General features: G+C 34.0%; 1 protein-coding gene across 3 annotated transcripts in view; it reads left to right on the plus strand.

Annotated features, from left to right (window-relative positions):
• The window catches only part of AKT3 (AKT serine/threonine kinase 3), a 250,149-nt gene that overhangs the window by 212,887 nt on the left and 16,314 nt on the right, over positions 1-20,948 (plus strand). For all 3 annotated transcript variants that reach the window (XM_033099398.1, XM_033099397.1, XM_033099399.1), the window contains 2 exons: positions 7,743-7,957; positions 13,978-14,065. In XM_033099398.1, coding sequence (XP_032955289.1) covers positions 7,743-7,957; positions 13,978-14,065 — 303 coding nt within the window. The remainder of the gene's footprint in view (positions 1-7,742; positions 7,958-13,977; positions 14,066-20,948) is intronic.

A 20,948-nucleotide genomic window follows, 5' to 3' on the forward strand; every position in this document is an offset into this window, starting at 1 on the left:
GGGAGGGTCTGGTGACAGGAAAAGGAAGCCGGGAGAGGAGAGGCTGGACGCAGAGAGGGGATGGGAGAATGCACATTTAGATTTGACCTCATGGAGAAGGGAAAGCCACTTTGGAGGTGAGAGAAAGACAACACTGATCAGACATATGGTCAGATTTAGGGAAGGACTGGCAAAAGCAAACATTAGCCTCTTCCCTTTGCTTCAGACGGTGTCTCTCACTTTTTCTGAACCCCCAAATTTCTGGTGTGTATCCTTGTTAAATGCCGGACTTCCCCTGATCGTATATAAGTGGTTGTCTATCAGACCTCTCTCTGACTATTGCTTGCCTGGTAAATTTCTCACCGTCAGAATTTCCCCTTCTCTTCCTGTAGAAAACTTGTTTACACGTTATGGAGCGGTCTCCTTGTAGTTTCTGCTCCACCTAGCAATGGTCATCCTTTACCTGTTAAGGTGTTTGAATCTGGTAGAAACAGCAGTCTAAAGATAGGTGAAGGGTGAATACACGATGCAATATACAGATGAATTATTATAGAATGGAACCCTTGAAACCTATATCATTTTATCAACCAATGTCACCCCAATAAATTTAATTTTAAAAAAAGATAGGTGAAGGGCATTTAAAAGATGCTTCAAAAAGACTGTTAGAAATCAGTTCAAACCCGATGTGACTGTCCTATATATCAGATTCATAGCCGATTTTAAATAAACTTCAGTTTTAAATGATCTTAAGTTTCTTCTTGTGGCAAAAACCACCAAAAAAGATAATTACTATAGTAATGGCATAAAAATGCCATTTGTTGAAAAACGAATATTTTAAAAATATTTGTTCTCTTACCTCTTTTGATGAAGAATTATATATATAGATCTTTAGTGTTAAAGGGAAAAAATCATGTATTTTTAAAGAGGTTGCAGAGGTACAGTCCTAGCAGGCATATAAACTGTGCATTTAGTGTGCTACAGCTCTAAAAATGCATTAGTATGAGAGTATCTAGTTTTAAACGAATGTGGTTTTGCTCTTCCTAACATGAGAAGGAAATAAACTTGACCTGTCATACATTAGGGACCATAAGATATTTTGACGGGATTTTGTCTTTGTAATCTATACTATATTTTCACACCTAGAGATTATAAAAGAAATTAGAAATCACATATAAAATCTTACTGTTAAATTTTATTTGATTTGGCTCTCATTGAATCCAAACCATTTTATGCAGTGCTAATTATTTAGTCTCAGCTTTGCTCTTGAGTTAGCAGTACCTGATCAACTTTCCAACTGTAAAACAGTTTGAAAATCAAATGTAGCTTACATGCAAGACCCAACAAAATTAAAAGTGTTAAGTACGTTTTGGCAGTTCACTTTTATTATGCCCAGTCCTCAAATGTACCAGCAGATAATCATCTGAATGTTAGTTATTTTTCACATGCTTATGTGATCACACAAAAAGTACATGCTAAAAAGAAGCAGATGGTGACAGATGGGGAAGGTTGAATAAGGTGGTTTTGGAAACCTAGAGAAATGCACTTCTGTAATAGTGTAAAAATAAAAATTATTTGATAATCAAGTTAGAACTAACGAAAAGATTGCAGAAATGACTTGATTGTTGGAAAATACATAGTATCTTGTTCTGGTTCCTATTCAGAGAAAAAAATGTATATACTTTTGTTTCATATAAGTGTAAAAATTATTTTTTTCAGTGGCTGAAAATGTGTTTTTTGATGCATTCTTAGTTTTTAGAACCTCATTTTTAGAAAACATTCACTTGCTGTCATTTTATTCATTTTTCTTTTGAAACCTACTATCTTTAGTATCTCTTTATATAATACATATTCTGAAAATACCTGAAATAGACCAGAATATTTTGATAACTATTGTGATACAAAAAGTAGCTCAATCATTGTGATGCTATACAAATAATAGCACAAATGGAAATGAAATTCTATGTAAATTTAAAGCCAAAGATATACATTAACTTCTTGAGAATGAGTTGAGAGAATTGTATAATGTAAGGTAGTTGCTAGCATGGAGTGGTGTAGGCGGGGGCGTAGTTAGAACCTAACTTGATTTAAATACATTGAATGGAATTTTATTTATTTATTTTAAATACAACAAAGAATAGACGTTGAAGACGTCATCTTATGGGCTCTGTCAATTTTCTCTTTAGGAGAGCTGAAGAGAAATGAATGAGGCCAAAGTGACTTACGTATGCACATTTAATCTATTGGTAAAAACAGTAGCACACATAGTTACATTTTGCTTAGCCCTTGGACAGAATTCTACTGTTTCTACCAAATTGCGAAAATAAGTCTTAAAATTTGTAAGCTTTTTATAGAAATAGAAACCTGTTTTAATAGCCTTTCTAAAATGTGTACATTCCTAACATTTTATTTAATTATTAATCATTCATGAAACACCTGTCCTCTTAAGGTATCTTTGAAAGCCTTCATTTTCCTGATGGTTTTGCAAAGGTCTCCTCACCAATATTAAGGGGAAAATTACATAAAGGATCACAGTGATTAGTTTGGGTAGAAGTTGTATGCTTTATAGTCAGAATTCATATTTAAGAACTTCTGTCGTATGTGTTGGCTTAATACTGATACTGTTTCTGGATAGTACTAAAAAACATCCCATTTTGTCCCCAAATTGAACATTTTTAAAACATGATCTAAAATAATATTTTTTAGTTCAGTGTTAATGTCTGTCTGTGTTTATAGGTAGCAGCTTTTACTAGCTTAGAAGTCCGTCAGTTCTTGTAGTAACTGTTATTCCCCTAAAGTTTTTTTTCATTGTTATGTGGTGTGTTTTTTTTTTGGCTTTAATAGTCAGAATATTTGCATTCAGTTTAGAATGACTCTAGTTTAAGCACAAAGTTTGGTCTTAAATACTCTGAAGCATAAGAACGTAACAGAACTAACCCTAATTGGTAACACTAGTGAGAACCTGTAGTATCTTACAATGGCTATTTTTACTTGGGTTACAAGACCCAGTTTCTGGGAATCCCATAATGTCTGCTGCTTCCGGTTAAAAAGGAAGTATAGAACTCTCTGGGAAGATATGTGTAAGTGTGATTTAGTTACCAGTATTGTATCCACTTAGCTTTCTCTTGTTCAAGAACTTTGCCTGTTCTGGCCAGAGACTGCTTTTGTAAGTACGATGTTAGCTGTATCCAAGAATTGTGTGTGAACGCTGGGAACAGTCGTAGGCTTACAGCATTCTAATTCATAGCACACGGCAGCTACGGTTTCAGTCTCTTAAGAATTATTAGTGCACTTGAGAATATATATTTATGAAGTAAGCACCAAGAACCCATGGAATCCGTACTTCTTATGAAATACATACTTTGCCTGAAGCTGTAATACATTTTAGAATCTGAATTAGAAGACTTAAAGGTCTTTTTTTTGGAAGGAAGTTCCTATGATGTTAAGAATACGTAAAGGGTTTCCATAAATAGTAAGGTATATAAGTGTGTGTTTATATATAAAACACACATATCAGTTACCTGAAATATAAGGTTACCAGAAAAAAAAATTTTTTTTTTGAATTAACGGTAAATTGGTTCATCCAAGTTCGCAGTTTACTTTCACAACATAGGTGTGCAGAGAGTTTGTTTGGATGTTTAATTTTCCCCCCATCTGTTCTGTCAGGATTATTGATCGAGCAGTAAGCCACTCTAGGGCATACGTAGCCCCCTTGCAATTGCTCGCCTTGGGTGCATTGTGTAGCCTTGGCGAACAAGCTGAGAGAGGTGTGTCTTCTTCCTTCCAATAAATCCTGATTGGTAAAAGAATATTGGAATATGGTTTTTGAAAGTGCCCACTAGCCAAATACATATTTACATTGGTAATTTTAATTGATGATAGCATTTTAAAATGCATGGTTTATTATTTAATATTCTTTTAAATTAGTAACCAATCAACTGCTATACATGGTGATTTTTTTTTAACTCACATGGTTGTCTTATAAATGAAAGTGTCTACATCAAATATTACCAAGTATTAATCAAATATTATGAGAATATTTAATAGTAGTTGGTACCTGCTGTGACCTCCTTGAGTCTTAGGTTTTATTATATCAGAAAGTGAAGCAATGTCTGGCTACTGGTGAAGAAATTGAAACCATGCCTTGTTCCCTAGAGTTTGTGCACTGTTTGGGTATTGTTTTGATGTGACCTCCCATGTTTCCCCGAAAATAAGACCTAACCGGAAAATAAGTCTTAGCATGATTTTTCAGGATGACATCCCCTGAACATAAGCCCTAATGCGTCTTTTGGAGCAAAAATTAATATAAGACTCGGTCTTATTTTCGGGGAAACATGGTATCATCATTTTTTAACATTTACATTTACATCCTCTGTTGTGCTTTATCTCTATTTGGGCATTTGTAGTAAATGTAGTTATAAAGTAAAACTACATCTATGGTGACAGAACAATAGGGATAGAAGAAAAAACCAAATGTCTATATCCATATTTAAACCTTGAGTTTTGTTTATGTCAGTAACATTGATTTTTATGGCAAAGAGATACTTTCTTTAGATTAATTAAGATAAATCTCTTAGTGGATTATTTCTCTCGGAGCAGATTTTGATCTATATTTATATCAAAATTATATGATAAATTGCATTGTAATGGAGTTGAAATGTACGCTACCATTGTTGTACCTGCACGTTACCATTTACCATACCCTTTGCGTCAGCCCTCAGGATAACCATGAAGTAAATTAGCCTTTTTGCTAGAGAGAAAAAAAAAAAAATCATCAGAGGTAGCCAGAAGGAATTACAAGTCTTAGGTTAAAGAATGTAAATTTTATGTTATGCAATTTTGGAAAAAGAAGTGCTTTCAGTAAGGGAGAAAATTATCTTCCAAAAATAATATAAAAGAGGCTGTGGATTTTAATTTCACTCTGGAATTTCTAGAGTATTTCGAAGTATTGTGTTTTGAAATAATTTATATTTAAGGAAAGAAAGGATTTTATATGAATAATGGTAACATGTTTTATATTATTATCCGCATGTAGAATATTATAATCACTTTTATTTTTATTTCTTGTGTATTTCATCTTCCAGCTGTTTGGAGGTAGGAGTTGAAGAGAAGTCTTTTTAATTGATAGCAAAGACTCTTAGATAAGAAGGATGGCTGAATTGTTAGGGTATTTTTCAACATTGCTTTAAGTTTACATGTCAAAAAAATACTAAATTGCATCAGATCTGTTCAGTACAAAGTGATGCAGTATACAGATCTAATTGTGCATTATATCTGTAAATTAAAGCACATTATGTTCAGAAGCAAAGCCACTTAGTTTCAGAATCAGTGTTCATTTTACAAAGCTAAATAAAATACACTTTAGTTTATCAAACAGATTTTTTTACAATGCAGTTTTATTTTTCGGATGCTTATTCCTCTTCAAAAATAAAACCTTTTTTTTTTCTTTTTTCTTTTCTTTTTTTTTTTTATGTACTCACTTTCCCTCTGGCTGCAAACCAGGTATTTAAACAAAAATAAAGGATTGCCAGTTTTGCCAGCTGGGGATGAGAACCCGGCTGGTGAAATGTGGGTTCGGGAGGCAGTTAATCCAGCTTTTATGCTTTTTATGGTTTTATGGAAAAAAAAAAGAGGTTAAAAACCACATTTGGCTCTTTTTTGTGTGTGCCACTGTTTTGTTGGTGTTGTAAGAATGCAGTGAAAGATTACTTAGATTAAAAATTTTTTAGGTAGTAGGTAAAAGCCTGGATCTATAAGATAAAGTCCCCAAAACAGTACATTTTACTAATTGGACATGAGATAGATTCTTAAATAATCAAAAGTGACTGGTATTTAAAAATTATATATGAAGCATTTCCTTTACCTTGAGTACACAAGTAGAATTCCTCTGCTTCTTTAGGTTATTTCTTGTTTTCTGTATGTTCTTACATTACTCATTTCAAACAAATAGACATTTGAAATATTTTTGGCTAAACAAGAATTTGTTGTTTTTTTCCCAAAAATATTTTGCTTAGTTTGTGATTTACAAAATATTTTTGGAAAAACATAGGAACTGGACTCATGTTCTTATTTTGCCAGTGTAATTCCTAGTATACTCTTTAGCCACAAAACAAACAATGAAACAGTTGAATTTAAAATGTTTTCCTAGCATTTGAAAACACTACTAAATATATATTTAAGTTTAACATAGTTCCTTCTTGAAATTATATGCTCCATCTTTAAATACCTTGCCTGCCAAAGTGCCTTAGCTATCAAAAAATATCAGGTACAAGTCTACGAAATTGAATTATTGGTAAATTTTAAATAAAAGTCACATAGGAGTAATCTTCAACAGCATTTTTACTTATTTCAAACTAAGAAAGTTTGGAACATGAGTACTACATACTTTGTTCTGTATTAAATTCTCTTATGTAATCAGTTATAAGATTTTTTTAGTTGATACATTTCATGTGTATGGTTTTCTTGATCTGTTTATCCCAAAGCTGAGGATCAGAAAAAGTAAGCATTAAGATGATTCAAATATAGTAGCTTAAAATAAAATATTGAAAGTTCCAAATAAATGCATTGAATTCCATTGGATAAGGAACACATCTAATAAAAAAGTAGAATCAAAGTTTTCCCGGGATATGATAACATGACAAGTTATCATGTTTTGATTTGAACAGGTTGCGCTAGCCTGAACATACATAGCCTGACACTTTCATGTCATTTCTTACTAAATTTAATTTCCATGTAATGTAATTTGGAAAACAAATTTAAGGGCACATTTCAGGTAATTGAGTCCATGATTTTTGTTTTTTGCATTTAACAAAAATTGTTGTGAGGTTCTAAAGCTTTGGATACCAAAGTTTATTACACCCCAGACAATAAATCTTCATATTCACTTTGTTGACAAATTTCTGTTCCTGAAAGAGTTTAAACATGGAGGGGGCTCCACAATTTTTCAGTTTTTTTTGCTTGGTGGTCATGCCCTGTATTCTTTTCTGTAACATTGTGTGTGTTTACTCCTATCTTTCACTCTTTGATTTGTGTTATTTCTTCTTAATGCAGGAATGTGTAAAGCACATTGTAAGCCTTATCATCAGCATGTCTTAGTTCTAAGTTCTGACTTAAAGTCCCCATTAGTAAACCAGAATGAAAAAGGAAGTAGGCCTAAGAAAAATATGCAAATATACTAATGTTCTTCATTTGATCCTTACTGCACTCATATACTCACTTACTTGGAATTGCTTGTGTGACTTAACCTCTTTCTTATACACTGAACATTTCTGGAAAAATGGAAAATTTCACATACCGTGTTTCCCCGAAAATAAGGCCTAGCCAGACAATCAGTTTTAATGCATCTTTTGGAGCAAAAATTAATGTAAGACCCGGTCTTATATTAGTATAAGACCGGGTCTTATATAATATAATAAATGTAATCTAATATTATAATATAATATATATAATATATAATACGTGGTCTTATTTTACTATAATATAAGTCTGGGTCTAATATAGTATAATACCAGGTCTTATATTAATTTTTGCTCCAAAAGATGCGTTAGAGCTGATTGTCTGGCTAGGTCTTATTTTCGGGGAAACACGGTATTTGGTATGATTTATATCTTTTCTAGGATATTTCATAGTTTAAATATCAAGCTCTAAAAATAGGCTACCTAAGCTTTGAAAATTAGGATTAATTTTTATGTAAAAATCTTGTTTTATAAATAATGCTTTAAAAGTTAATGTATACTAATTAATCTTTTTACTGGTTTCGCTTTTAGGTATTAGAAGATAATGACTATGGCCGAGCTGTGGATTGGTGGGGCCTAGGAGTTGTGATGTATGAAATGATGTGTGGGAGGTTACCTTTTTACAACCAGGATCATGAGAAACTTTTTGAACTAATTCTAATGGAAGACATTAAATTTCCACGAACACTCTCTTCAGATGCAAAATCATTGCTTTCAGGGCTCTTGATAAAGGATCCAAATAAACGGTAAGCCACAAATAACACTCAGTGAGTTACTGATGAATGTGGTTAGAGATTGTGATATGGAAATTAATTCAAATATATATATAACTAATTCCAAGAAGCAATGTATTTGGTGTAGACGTCTTCCCACTGAGATCCTGACTTATTTTTAGCTGCATAATATAGAACATTTAAAAAATTTCCTCAACTGTTTCTGACTTGGAAATTTTATATGCAGATTTTACCAAGTAAGGATCTTGAGAGTTGTGTTATCCCTAGTATAAGTGAACTTTCTTAATTGCCCTGGTGCTTGGTTTTATGGGAATAAAAGGACCCCTTTTGGTCTTTTCAGTCTCTGGGCCTTTATATTTCTGCCGATTCACCTTATAGAAAAGGATAGGCCTGCTCGTACTGCCCTCCCCCTCCCACCCCTACTATGTCAACATATTTAACTACCTTTTTTGCTTACCGTTTGAAGATATTCTTTTCCACGTGTGGCTGAAAGGACTAATGGCAAAAAAGTAAATAAATAAATCTTGATACAATTTGTCTTTCTATTTCAATAACTATAGCGATGACCTGGAGAATCCTACAGCCCTTTGCTTAATGAGCTCTATTATTCTCATTTTCATGTTTATATATTCATTTACACATGCATTTTATAAGTCATGTGAAATGACTATTAATTTTAACATCCCTTAATATATGTGTTTGTGTATATCTATGTGTATATCTCCATCCTTCCATCTAGATATATATGTGCATGACAGTATTTTTCTGAAAGTCTCTTAGATCTTAAGCGTCCTAAGGATGGACTATTTCATATATTGTTGAATATTTTTCATAACACTTCACATAGTGTTTTCTGTTTTTTACAATATTCTGTTTATGGTTGATGATCAGTATGCATTTGTTGATAGACTGAATGAATGAGTGAAGGAATGAATGAATCCTAAAATGTGGGCTTTGTCTACCTTTGAGGTGGTTTCCATTACATGCTTCTAGCTTTTAAATTTATGAGGAATGTGATTTTACCTTCAGTAGAAATAAGCAAACATAATAAAAGGTAACATCTTTTTTTGCTTTGTGAAGAACTATTCAAAAAGGTACTTCATAATTCTAGTAACTGCGATTTTACATTTGTAATGTGATTGTTTTTATTCAGGACATTTTCATGTCTATTGTCTTCGTTGCCTTTTCATTTCCCCATAGAGAAATAGAGTAGCTGTTATTCTCATTTCCATTGGATTGAGGAGAAAACAGAGGCCCAGAGAGGCTTAAATAATTTATCTTAGGTCTCACAGAAAATTCACATAAAACAAAAGTAGAAATCAAGTTTCTTGGTGCCTATTTGATTTTTTTAATATATCTTTATTACAATGCATTAATTTCTCAGGTGGTTCAGGTTTAGAAATGTATTCCATTTAATGTGAGGATTTTACAATTAGTGTAACTGGTAGTACTTGGCGATAGGTCATTTTTAAAAAGAGCTGAGATTTTCCATTTTATCTACTTGACTTTGGGATCTAATATTTGGCTATGGTTTCAAGGGCAGTGAATTTTTATCCCTTCTTTTCCTGATTTCTCCAGGTAACTTTCACAACCCTTTCCTTTGTGGCCCCTCTATAAGTGGCTTGTAGAATAAAATTGTACTGGGGTTTTCATGTCTATGTCTCATTCTTTTTTTTTTTTTTTTTTGGTCATCCCTTCCTGTCCCCCAATGGGTAGCACCTAGTAGGTACTTAATAATTGTTCAGTAAATATAAGATACATTTAGAATGTTAGTGGCCAGGCATGTATTACAACTCAAAGGTTTGTGCACCCAGAGGCTCCTATTGTCTAAACAGAAGAGGTATTTTCAATTATCTGCTGTTTCCTTTTATAGTAGATGTGTCAAGTCCCTCCACTGCTGCTTTAAAACATTGGGAATGCAAGAATGAAGAGAATAATCTCTGCTCTAGATGTTCATAGAATAACATGGGGCCCAAAACATGTATTCACAGATGCTCAGGTTAAACTACATACAAATTGCTATTGAAATTATTAGCTCTGTCTAGGGGAGTGGAAGACTTGAGCTGGCTCATGAAGGAGTTGGAATTTGCATTGGCGTTTATACAGAAAAATTTACATGTAAAGAACAGCTAGAATTGCAAATGAACATGGCATTTGAGAAGTTCAGTGACTAGAGTGTAGAATATGAGTTGGGTAACATTGGGAGATGAAGCCGATATGTTGGATTATAAGGACCTTATGTTTCTTAGAAAATATTTCATCTTGATTCAGAAGAGGATGAGATGCCACTAAATTATTAAAAGTAAGAGGTGGATAATCAGATTTGTGCTTTGAAAAGGTAATTCTGGCTGCTTTGTCATGGATGGATTAGAACAATGAAAGGCCAGGGGCAGGTAGGCAGAACAGGTAAGAATGCGAATGCACTAAGAGAATGCACTAAGGTCCTTCCTGAAGCAGGGGAAACAGAGCGATAAGTAGAGCTTTGTGAATGATTAAGTGGAAATGGTGAGGATGTGGAAGGAGTCAGGGATGCCTCAGTTGCCAGCTTGGATGACTCGTTTGGAGAATGGAGTAGTGTTAACAGACAGAAAGTGGAGGCAAAGGAAGAGGCTTGATGGGGCGGGTGGAAGTTGATGTTAGCTCTGGCGATACCAAGTCTGAGGTGTCTATAGAAAACCTAGATGGAGATGTCAAGCAAGCTGCTGAAAATAGTACCAATGAGTAATTAGGAGAAACACAGTAACTGCATATCTGGGTTAGGGATCCACAGCCACCTGGGAGGTAACTGGAGCCAGGTGAGTGGTAGAGAGAACAGAGTATAGAGAAGAGGGCCCAGGATAGAATCCTGGGGAACCTAAAAAGTCTTTGCAAACACAATCAAAGACAGCTTTAGCATATACTGCCTTCTTCCTATTCAGCCATTTAAAATACTGCCTGCATTTTTCTGATCCTCTTGACTGAATTGTTGTCAGTTCTATCAAATGGTGAACTGTCATTTTGCTTTTATTTCGTATTCTCCATTACTTTATCATCATTCTGTTAGTATTACCTTTATGCTGTGCAGAGTTTAGAGGAAAAAGCACAACCTCATTTTGCATTCAATAAATTAGGAAAATAGGAATTCCGTGATGTTTCTAATAATGAAGAATCCATAGTAGGTGGGGATTCAGTGTGGTATTCTGATACTGGAGTTTGGCATTCTTAGACATATATCTCAGTACAAATCCTACTTTGATATTATTTTGAAGTCTTAAGTTGTGTATTAGGGAGCCATTGACGTTGAAATGTTTGACAGCTTCACACTTTGATGAAACTTGTGTTACAGAGTCTCTCCCAGCTTCTACAGTGGCAGTCTAAGATTGTCTTCTTAGACTTTGCATGGCATCCATGGCTGATACTTCAGTTGTGTATGAATTTGATAAATACAGATCAAGTGCTAGCTATGTCTAACGCTGAACTATTGCTAGAGTACTGAGGGGTGACACAAAAATGAAGAAGAGAAGCTGGATTAAACCTTTTCTTTACAAAACGATTGTGGTTCTCCATCGCATCTCTTACCTACGTCATCCTCCATCTCATATATAATCCAAAATGAAAACATCGAAATACACAGTAACATAAGTATAAGAAAACACAACGAGCTTCTGAATTTTCTCATGCAGACTACTTTGATGCATACTTTGAAATGTTAAATTCTTCTCGGAAACGTGTTTTGGTGCTTTCTTTTCTGGCCCTTTAAGCACAAGCTTAAAATGCTTTTTGGGTAATCCAGTACTGATCCCCGCTCTCAAAAGAATTCCCATCTACGGGGGCGGGAAGTGGGAGAGACATACGCAGCTTGAAATAAAATGAACAAGAGTGAGGCCAGGATGGAGCGCTCAGTGTTAACCTAAATACACGTGGCCAGTCTGAAAGTTCCAAATGCGAACATGGCTGAAAGTTCCAAATGTGATCCAATCTAGAAGTTCCATATCTGGGGTGTGGTTCGTGCTCTATGGATCTGGGGTTAGGGGACCTAGATTGTAGGCACCACTGAGCATCACTAAAGATGTTCAGATATCAGTTAATTCTATTATTTTCCAGTCTGACAATGTGTCAGACAATCTTGGATTCTTCCGTCATGTATTTCTTATACCTAATAACAACCAGAATTCATTAGAATAGTATAATGGTTAATTTCCTACGACCTATTTGTTTTCCTTCCTCCTCAGTGATGTGTGGAAGTTGGCACGTACCAACTCAAAAGAGCCAGTTGTTACATTTCAAGAATTTTGTGAGCTGATTGTTTAATACAGTCATTATTAAAAATGAAATTATATAAGTTTATAAATTAAAATGTTAAAATCAAAAGTAAAAAAAACTTCAAAACTCATCACTGCTTAATAATTGTTTTACATTTTGAGGTTACTCATACCTGCTGTATCTGTATAGAAATACTGTATAATGGTTTGCTTCTGGACATCTCTTCCCACTCCTCTGTTGAGTGACATCAGGTTAATAACTTGAAATTGGCCATGGTGGGAGTCTTTACATCACCAGAATTGGGAAACCCTGTAAGTCAGGGCTTGATTTACTGTTTTGTGGATTGTTTAGTCTTAAGAAAGTGATAGATAAAATGTTAATAATACAGATTAAATCTTAAAGGTTATTTTATCTATATCCATTACGCTAGGAATGGCACCAAAAATGAGGAAATATTCTTCTCCTGTTCCCAAACTATTAATCATTCAGCAAAGAAGTCACTTGTGTAACGGACAAACAAGTGAAGTTCTGACATATGTCTCTGTTGCATGACTTTCATCTTAGTCTTTACCATGAACAAAAATATCAGCCAATATTCATGTCAGAACTACTCATAAATCAGTTGGTGGCTTTGGAGTTCAGCATAAAGTAACAAAATTTTTGTGTGTGCACCAATTGGTTAGTTTATAATAAAGGACATTGTGTGTTTTTGTTATTCTTTGTAAATTGTGTAATTCCCACCCTTTATATTAGTACAGTTCATTATAAATACATATATTATATGCATATTATATGTGTGTAATTTCCCCCAGAGACCAGGTTGTTAAGAATTGACCAGGGCCCATCATTCCTAACCATGAATGAGACCCAATAAAGCTTGCTGTATCAAATTGCGATTTAAATAGGTTTCCTTTACTTTGTTTTCTTCATTCTTTTCCTGTTCTTTCTTTTCTCTCTCTCTCACATTGCCCTCTTTCCCTCCCTCCTTTCTTCCCTCTCTGTTTTTTCTGTTTCTCTCATTCTTTCTTTGTCATGACTAGTATGTACTATATGACCTGAGGAAGCAGAAAACACCTGAATTTCATATTGTGTCAGGTAGCAGTTAGATAAGAGTACTGCCAAAGATGGAGATGGGGGCGGGGGTGTATTCTTAAATTTTTAATTTATATTGAAACTTGCTTAGCAAATTCCATTGTAACGATTTTCTAGATTAACAATATCATTTCTGTGGAAACTCATTTGAGATAAGAAAATAGTCCATGAGTTTCTATTAGAAAAGTGCTACAAATTGTTTGTCTAACCAATTTAGCCAATTCAGAATTTATGTTAACAAGGGTGCATTTTTGACTTAAGTCATTCTGAAATAAATTTGGTTTATAGAATTGACAATGATAATAGCTACCATTTGTTGGGCTACATGCTTAACTATGTTATTTCTAACCCTTGCCATAATCCACTAGGCTAGTATTATTCCCATTCTACAGATGGGAAAACTGAGATTAAGCAACTTTTTCATTGTTACACATCTTGTAAGTTCCAGAGCTGGTTGCCTATTTCAGGTTCGTCTCCAAAGCCTATGCTCTTTTCAGATACCATAGTGTTCTGAGGCTCGTTCTTATTAATAATATATTAGAGAAATTAGATGTTACAGAAAAAGCTGTTTATTTTTAATGGGTATTTATCAAAAACTATGTATCACACAGAAAATCACATTTCACAAAAACTTTTTGTATGCATTGGGCTTATCTAAACGTTTCAGACTCATTTAATTTTTTTTTTTATCCTCATAGTCTTGGTGGAGGACCAGATGATGCAAAAGAAATTATGAGACACAGTTTCTTCTCTGGAGTAAACTGGCAAGATGTATACGATAAAAAGGTAGGTTATCTTCCTGGCATCATGGTGTTTGTATACTTTGGCTAAAAAAATTTTTCAAGTGACTGAAATTTAATGATACAATGTAATTTTTCGTTTTTACTCTATATTGAACTTCTCAGCACAAAGTTTTATTGATAATCTTGACTCCCAAAATGCATCTTGAAATTGTATTCAATATGGTGAAACAGTTGATTTTTCTTTGTTATTTTGCTTTACGTTGTTTCCTTACTTCAAAAAAATAACTAGCCAAAAAAAAAATCATAATTTTAAAATTTGTCCTTATGCCTTTAAATTTTAAAATGAACTCTTCAGATATATTTATACAAACCTTTATTTTAAAAGGGATTTAAAAGCAGTTTAACAAAGTAATAAACTGCTTTTAACAAAGTAATAAATTTAACAAAGTAATAAATTTATTTGTCTTCTTTTGGACTTTTAACAAAGTAATAAATTTAACAAAGTAATAAATTTATTTGTCTTCTTTTGGACTTTTCCGTTATTTGAAACAGAACTTTAATACCTGTGAAATGGATGCTACAAATTGTGTAACTTTATTTTTATTGTACTGTGATTATTACTTGTTTTTAATACTGAAGTTTCTGCTTCAATTCAGGAGCAGGGTATTATTGTGTCGGTTCTATCTTTTCAATTTTTGTTTATTTTATTTTTACTACTTCAGATATTGTAAGTATAGGCACTGATTTTGATTTTTGGATTTTCAAATGCTCATAAAACTTTTATTGTGAAATTTTTATATAAGCCAAGATTTGCTAAGAATTTTTATCCAGTTATTTCGTGTAGTTTGTCCTTCCATTTCAGTTTATTCCAGCTTTTCATATTTTCTCTGAAAGATGTATCAGTCAACATTTATGTAATGTCTGTTTTGTGCCGAATATTCTCTATTAGTCCCTAAAGCAAAGGTAGAATGATATCATATGAGTTGTAAGGAAGTAAGACAAGTACTTCTTTCCTGTATTATGTTATGTTATGATAAGAAGGAGTGTGGTGATTTTCTAAGCATTTCTTGTAACGAGGTGTTTAAATTAGTTGCCCCATATTAACTGCTTTTATTCCAACTTCAATTAAACTCTCATCTCTTGAGTTTTGTACCTTGTATAAAGCACTGGTGGGTATTGGATCCTTGTCAACCCTTACGAGAAGCATGACCATCCTTAAATGCCCTCCGTATTTATTCACTGCCTCTGGGCAGTTCTACATCCACTTTATAACGCTGATGATGTTCCTTATGGGTTGTACAATCTGTAGCCCTAATGAACTATGTATTGTTGTTATCATGTTAGTCCACTATAGAAGAATCTGAAAGAGATCCAGGTCTCGTCATGTCTCCCAGAAATAACACATGGTCAGAGGTTTTCCTTGGTGCGCAAGCCACAACTAAACATCCCTGTTGAAGAAAGATTTGATCCAAAAAAAAAAAAGTAGAAAAAGAAAGAAAAATTATTTTAAGAGATAATTGTGAAGCCCTAGTGTGACACTGCTAACTTAAAGAAGAGGCAAAACATGGACTTTCTTCAGTCCTGTTAGGAGACGATATGCTATGTAGATTTCCGCATGAGTTCGGCTCTCATGTTAAATGGTAGTTTGGGGTCACCTGGAGAAAGCTCTGAGAGCCCAGCTAGCCCACCAGTGAGAAGCCAGGCTTACCTGTCTCTGCCCCACTGGACTAGACACGCCCAGAGTGGAGGTGACATGAGACACCCAGGCAGCTGCTTTGTGGTGAATGGAATCAGAGGAGTCCCCAAGTAGGACAGGGAGGGAGAAGGAACTGCCAAAATATAGCTTTAGATGAGGTGTGTGGATAAATGAGTTTAAATTATTAGAACTGATAAAAAATAGATGATACTTAATTTGAGCAAAGGTTAAGTATCTTGCACAGAGAAGCACACCACAAAAATTACAGTTTCCATGAGCAATGGAATTAATCATAGACTGACACCTGCTTTGGGTTTCCTTGGGTCTCCTGGGTGTTTCCAGCCATCCTCACGTACTTGGACAGCAGCGTGAGAGCAGCAGCCTGACATTTTAAGTCTCTTTCTAAAATGCTGTGAAAATGGGATTTGGGTCTATTTAGGGTTGTATTGTATCACTAATAAACAAGGAAATAATTATGGGAATGTTGATACCAGTAGCCATTTTAATGAATTCAATAAAAATTCTAGTGCTTTGGACAGTACAAATTATAAAATAATTTATAAAATCAGGCATTTTCATAGGACCCTTAAAATGTGCAAGTTATTCATAAGAGGTTAATTCATTCCTAAGATCAGGCATTTTGAATTACAGTTTTATAGTATGCTTTGGGAGATATTTTATTCTTATATGATTATTGGCCATTTTTCTATACATTGTGGCAAATCTAGAGATGAAAACACAAGTAGAGATGCTGGTATCTTTAGAGAAAATCTAGATCTCTCCCTAGGCAAAGTAAAACATGAATTAATCTTAATTGTGAGTGTCTGATGTGGCTGTCTGAAGAGGATAGCACTGAAAAGTGGAAATCCTTGTCCTGGACTTGCTTCTTCCTTCCCAGGGTGGAAATGGACAAGTCATTTTACTCACATAAAAATTTATGATCTCTGAAGTGCCTTTGACGTTGTCTGGCAGGATGTCCTCAATATGAATTTGTCTAGATAAATTTCTGTGTGGGTTTTACACTCAGTTTGTCAGCTTCTACAAAACAAGTCTGCTGGGATTTTGTGTGAGATTATGTTGAATCTGTAAATAAATTTGGGGAGAACTGACATTTGAACAGTGCTGTCTTAGATCCATGAACACAGTGTATCTCTTCATGGATTTAGGTCTTGCATTTCTCTCAGTAATGCTTCATAATTTTCAGTGAATCTGACTCATTTTTTAAAGATTTATCCGTATTTCATGTCTTCTGATATAAATGGTATTTTAAAATTTCATTTTCACGTTGTTCGCTGCCAGTCTATACAGTTTATTTTTGTAGATTGACCTTGTATCCTGCACGCTTGCAAAACTCACTTATTAGTCTTCATACCTTTTTTCTGTAGCTTACTTAGGAGTCTTTTCATGGATGATCACATCGCCTGTAAATAAAAAGTTTTCATTCATTTTCGATCTGTATGTATTTTTCTTTCTTTGGCCTTATTATACAGGCTAGGACTTCCACTACAGTGTTTAATAGAAGTGATGAGAGGGGACGTCCTGGCTCTGTTCCTGATCTTAGGGAGAAAATGTCTTTTACTATTATATGATTTTAATGGTCACAGCTAGCACCAAGCTCTTGGGTTCTAAATATCATTCTCCAATAAGAGGAATCAAGACTGCTTGAAGACGTGGTTGATTCCAGAGCTGCAATGAAGAAAATAAAAGATGAGCTCAAGGAATTTCCCAGAAAAATAAAAACCCAAGAAAGATAGATAGAAAGGGGCCTGTTAACAGGCCACAGGAGCCAACCTTAAGGAATTCTCAGTGGTGAAAGCTGGAACAATTTCAGTAACTAAAAAAATAAAGATACCATCTTTATAGTGTTTGTAGTGTATGTAATGATGACCTCTCTTTTATTTCTGATAGTGGTCATTTATGTCTTCTCCCTTTTTTCCTTGATTAATCTGACTAGAGGTTTGCCAATGTTATTGAAATGTTTTAAAGAACCAATTTTTGGTTTCATGGATTGTTTTCTATTGCTTTTCTGTGTTCAAATTTATTCTGCTCCATATTATTTCTTTATTCTGCTTCTTTTGAGTTTAATTTGCTCTTTTTTTTTTCTATTTTCTTTAGGAGGAAGCTAAAATCTTAGCTCATTATTGTCTCATAATGAGAGGTCTCATTATTGCTTTGAGACCTTTCTCTTTTTCTAATATAAGCACTAGTGCTGTAAGTTTCTGTCTAAGGACTGTTAGCCATGCTTTGCAAATTTTGATATGCTGTGTTTTTATTTCAAAATATTTTTAATTCTCCTTGTGATTTCTTCTTAACTCAGGGATTATTTTGAAGTGTGTTGTTGAATTTCCAAATACATGGATTTTTCAGACATCTTTCTTTTGTTGACTCCTAAGTTAATGGTCTTGTAGTTGGAAAACATAGTTTATATGATATTAACCCTTTAAAATGTATTCAGATTTGTTTTGTGGTCCAGAAAATGGTTTTCCTTTATGTTTGACATAGTTCTTTTTAACTTTGACTCAAATGAAAGATGAAAGAAATGGAAACACCAAACATTGGCTACACAGAAAATTGAAGAATACAAAGAAGGAGCAATAGCTAAATGGAACACAGCCTATAGATTTCCTTCAGAAAGAAAGAGAAAACTTGCTTTTAGAGAGTAATGTAGGTACTGGGTAGTTAATTTTGGTCACTTGGTTAATATTCATTTTAATGGAATGGCAACTGTTTAAAAGATAATGCTTATTCTTATTACTCAAGTGCAAGGAACAGACAGGGGGCTAAATGAAATAATGGCTCTTCTGAAAGTGTCTAAGCCAATTTATCGTACATTACTAATTTAATTTTAAGTCTTTCAATTCATTCATTAAACTCCTGTGTTTCTATTTGAAGATTGATCTTCATCTCTGTCCCAGATTCTAAATTAGAACTTTTAGTATTTGTATAAAACTACATGTTTACCATTTAAAATGCTCTTCATTCTTTTTTCAAATTAATGATTTTTTTTAACTGTGATATAATTCACCCTATAAAGTGTACACTTCAGGAGGTTTTAGTATATTCAGAGAGTTGTGCGGCCGTCACCACTGTCTAATTCCAGAATATTTTCATCTCTTCATTCCTTCTTGAAGATTCAGGTTTCTTTCTGGTATCATTCCCTTTTAGCCTAAAGAATTTCCATCATCATAACTTATAGTGCAAGTCAGCAGGAAAGGAATTTGTTTTCTTTTATCTGATGTCTTTATTTTGCCGTCATGCTTGAAGGATAGTGTCACTGAATATAAAATCGTGAGTTGATAATTCAGTCAGTGTTTATTCAATTATTTGTTCCCTTATAAATTATGTGTTGTATTTCACTTGCTGCTTTGAAGATATTTTTGTTTGTGTGGTGGCTTTAGTCAGTTTGACGAGGCTGAGCTACATTTCCCAGAATTCCCTTTGGTGTGTAAGATTCTTGTAGGCAAATCTGAGGCCAGCGGTGAAGCAGCAGCCATTCTGTATCTCCTCTTGTTGTTGCTTATCTGTTAGTTCACTTCATTGGCCTGAGGCAGTGGTCAGGCTGCATCGGCTCCGTCTCCCCCTGGATTCTCTTAGCTTTTCCCACTAGTATGCCAGGGTGTACGTTTAGCTCCATGACAAAGGCACGTAGCTTGTGTAGGACATCCACATCAAAGTCAGAGACAAGAAATGGCACGGGTTTCAGCCTGTCCCTGTAGGCTCCAGCTCATGCCTTTTGAGGTTCCACTTTGTTCTCCTGCTTTACATACATGTTCTCTTCTCCCCTTCTTGTCCTTTGGACATCAGGCTCTGCCATTAAACGTGAAGACAGAAGCCTTACAGAGACTGCATAACCAGCTCTCACAACTGAGTAAATTCATGTCTCCATAATCCATTCACACAGGCACACACACACACCACGCAAACATGCACGCATACACACATGCACACACAAACTACTGCTACTGCTTCTGTGCACCTGTATTTTAACAAAAGTTAAAATACATAAAACAAAAACTAATAAAATTGCAAGGAAAAATAGACAAATCCCAAGAAGTAGAGAGAAAATCATTTAAGTTTGTAGAAGATTTTAGAATACTATACTATCAACCAACTTAATCTAATTGATACTTAGGGAGCACCACCCAATAATTGCAGAACATTCATTCTTTTCAAGGTCATCTAGAACTTACGGTGCATATGTTATACCATATTTAGAGTAAAACAACCCTGTAAAAGTAAAAGGATTCAAGTAAGTTAAAGTATGTGCTCTTTGAATGAAAGGGAATGAATATAGAAATCAAAACAGAAAGCTACATGGAAAATCCCCAAGTATTTGGAAACTAAATAAAAGTTTAAATAATCCATGCGATAAAAAAAGAAACCAAAAGGGAAATTAGAAAGTATTTTGAACCGACTAAAATGGAAAACAAAACATGTTTAGCTGTGGGATACAACTGATGCAATACTTCAAGGGAAATTTCTAGTTCCAAATGACTGTATTCGAAAAGAAGAAAGGTCTAAGATCAATGACCTTATCTTTCATCGTAAAAAACTGGAAAAAGAAGAATAAATCCAATGGCCAGTGTGATGAGGCAAGAAAAAGATAATGCATGCAGATTAGAAAGAAAGAAGTAAATCTTAGTCTTTATTCATGGACAACATGATTATCTAGTAAAAAATCAGATGGAATGTACAAAACAGCTACTAATGTTTAACCCATAAGTAGACTGATATAAGATAAATATATAAAAGAATGCAGGGTGCAGAAACAACTGTAATTTTTTATATAGCAGCAACAATCTAAAATGAAAATTAATAAAAAAAATATTATTTACAATACCAACACAAATATGTTTACTTAGGAATACTTTTTACTTAGGAATATGAAGTATTTAGGAATACTTTTGACAAAAGATGTGAAAGACTTTTATACTGAAAAGTAAAATATATTGTTGAGAGAAATTAAAACAACCTAAAGCAATGGAGAGAGATGTGCCATGTTCATGAGTTAGAAGACTCAATATTTTAATGATATCTATTCTCTCAAAAGTGATAAATTCAACACAATCCTAAAAAAGATCCTAGAAGGCAATTTTGTAGAAATTGTTAGGTTGATTCAAAAATTCATATGTGATGCAAAGGGCCTAAAATAGCCAAAACAACTTTGACAAAAAACAAAGTTGTGGGACCTGTACTACCCAACTTCAAGACTTATTATTAAGTCACAGTA

This window comes from Rhinolophus ferrumequinum, chromosome 27 (genome assembly GCF_004115265.2).
Source record: "Rhinolophus ferrumequinum isolate MPI-CBG mRhiFer1 chromosome 27, mRhiFer1_v1.p, whole genome shotgun sequence".
Lineage (NCBI taxonomy): Eukaryota > Metazoa > Chordata > Mammalia > Chiroptera > Rhinolophidae > Rhinolophus > Rhinolophus ferrumequinum.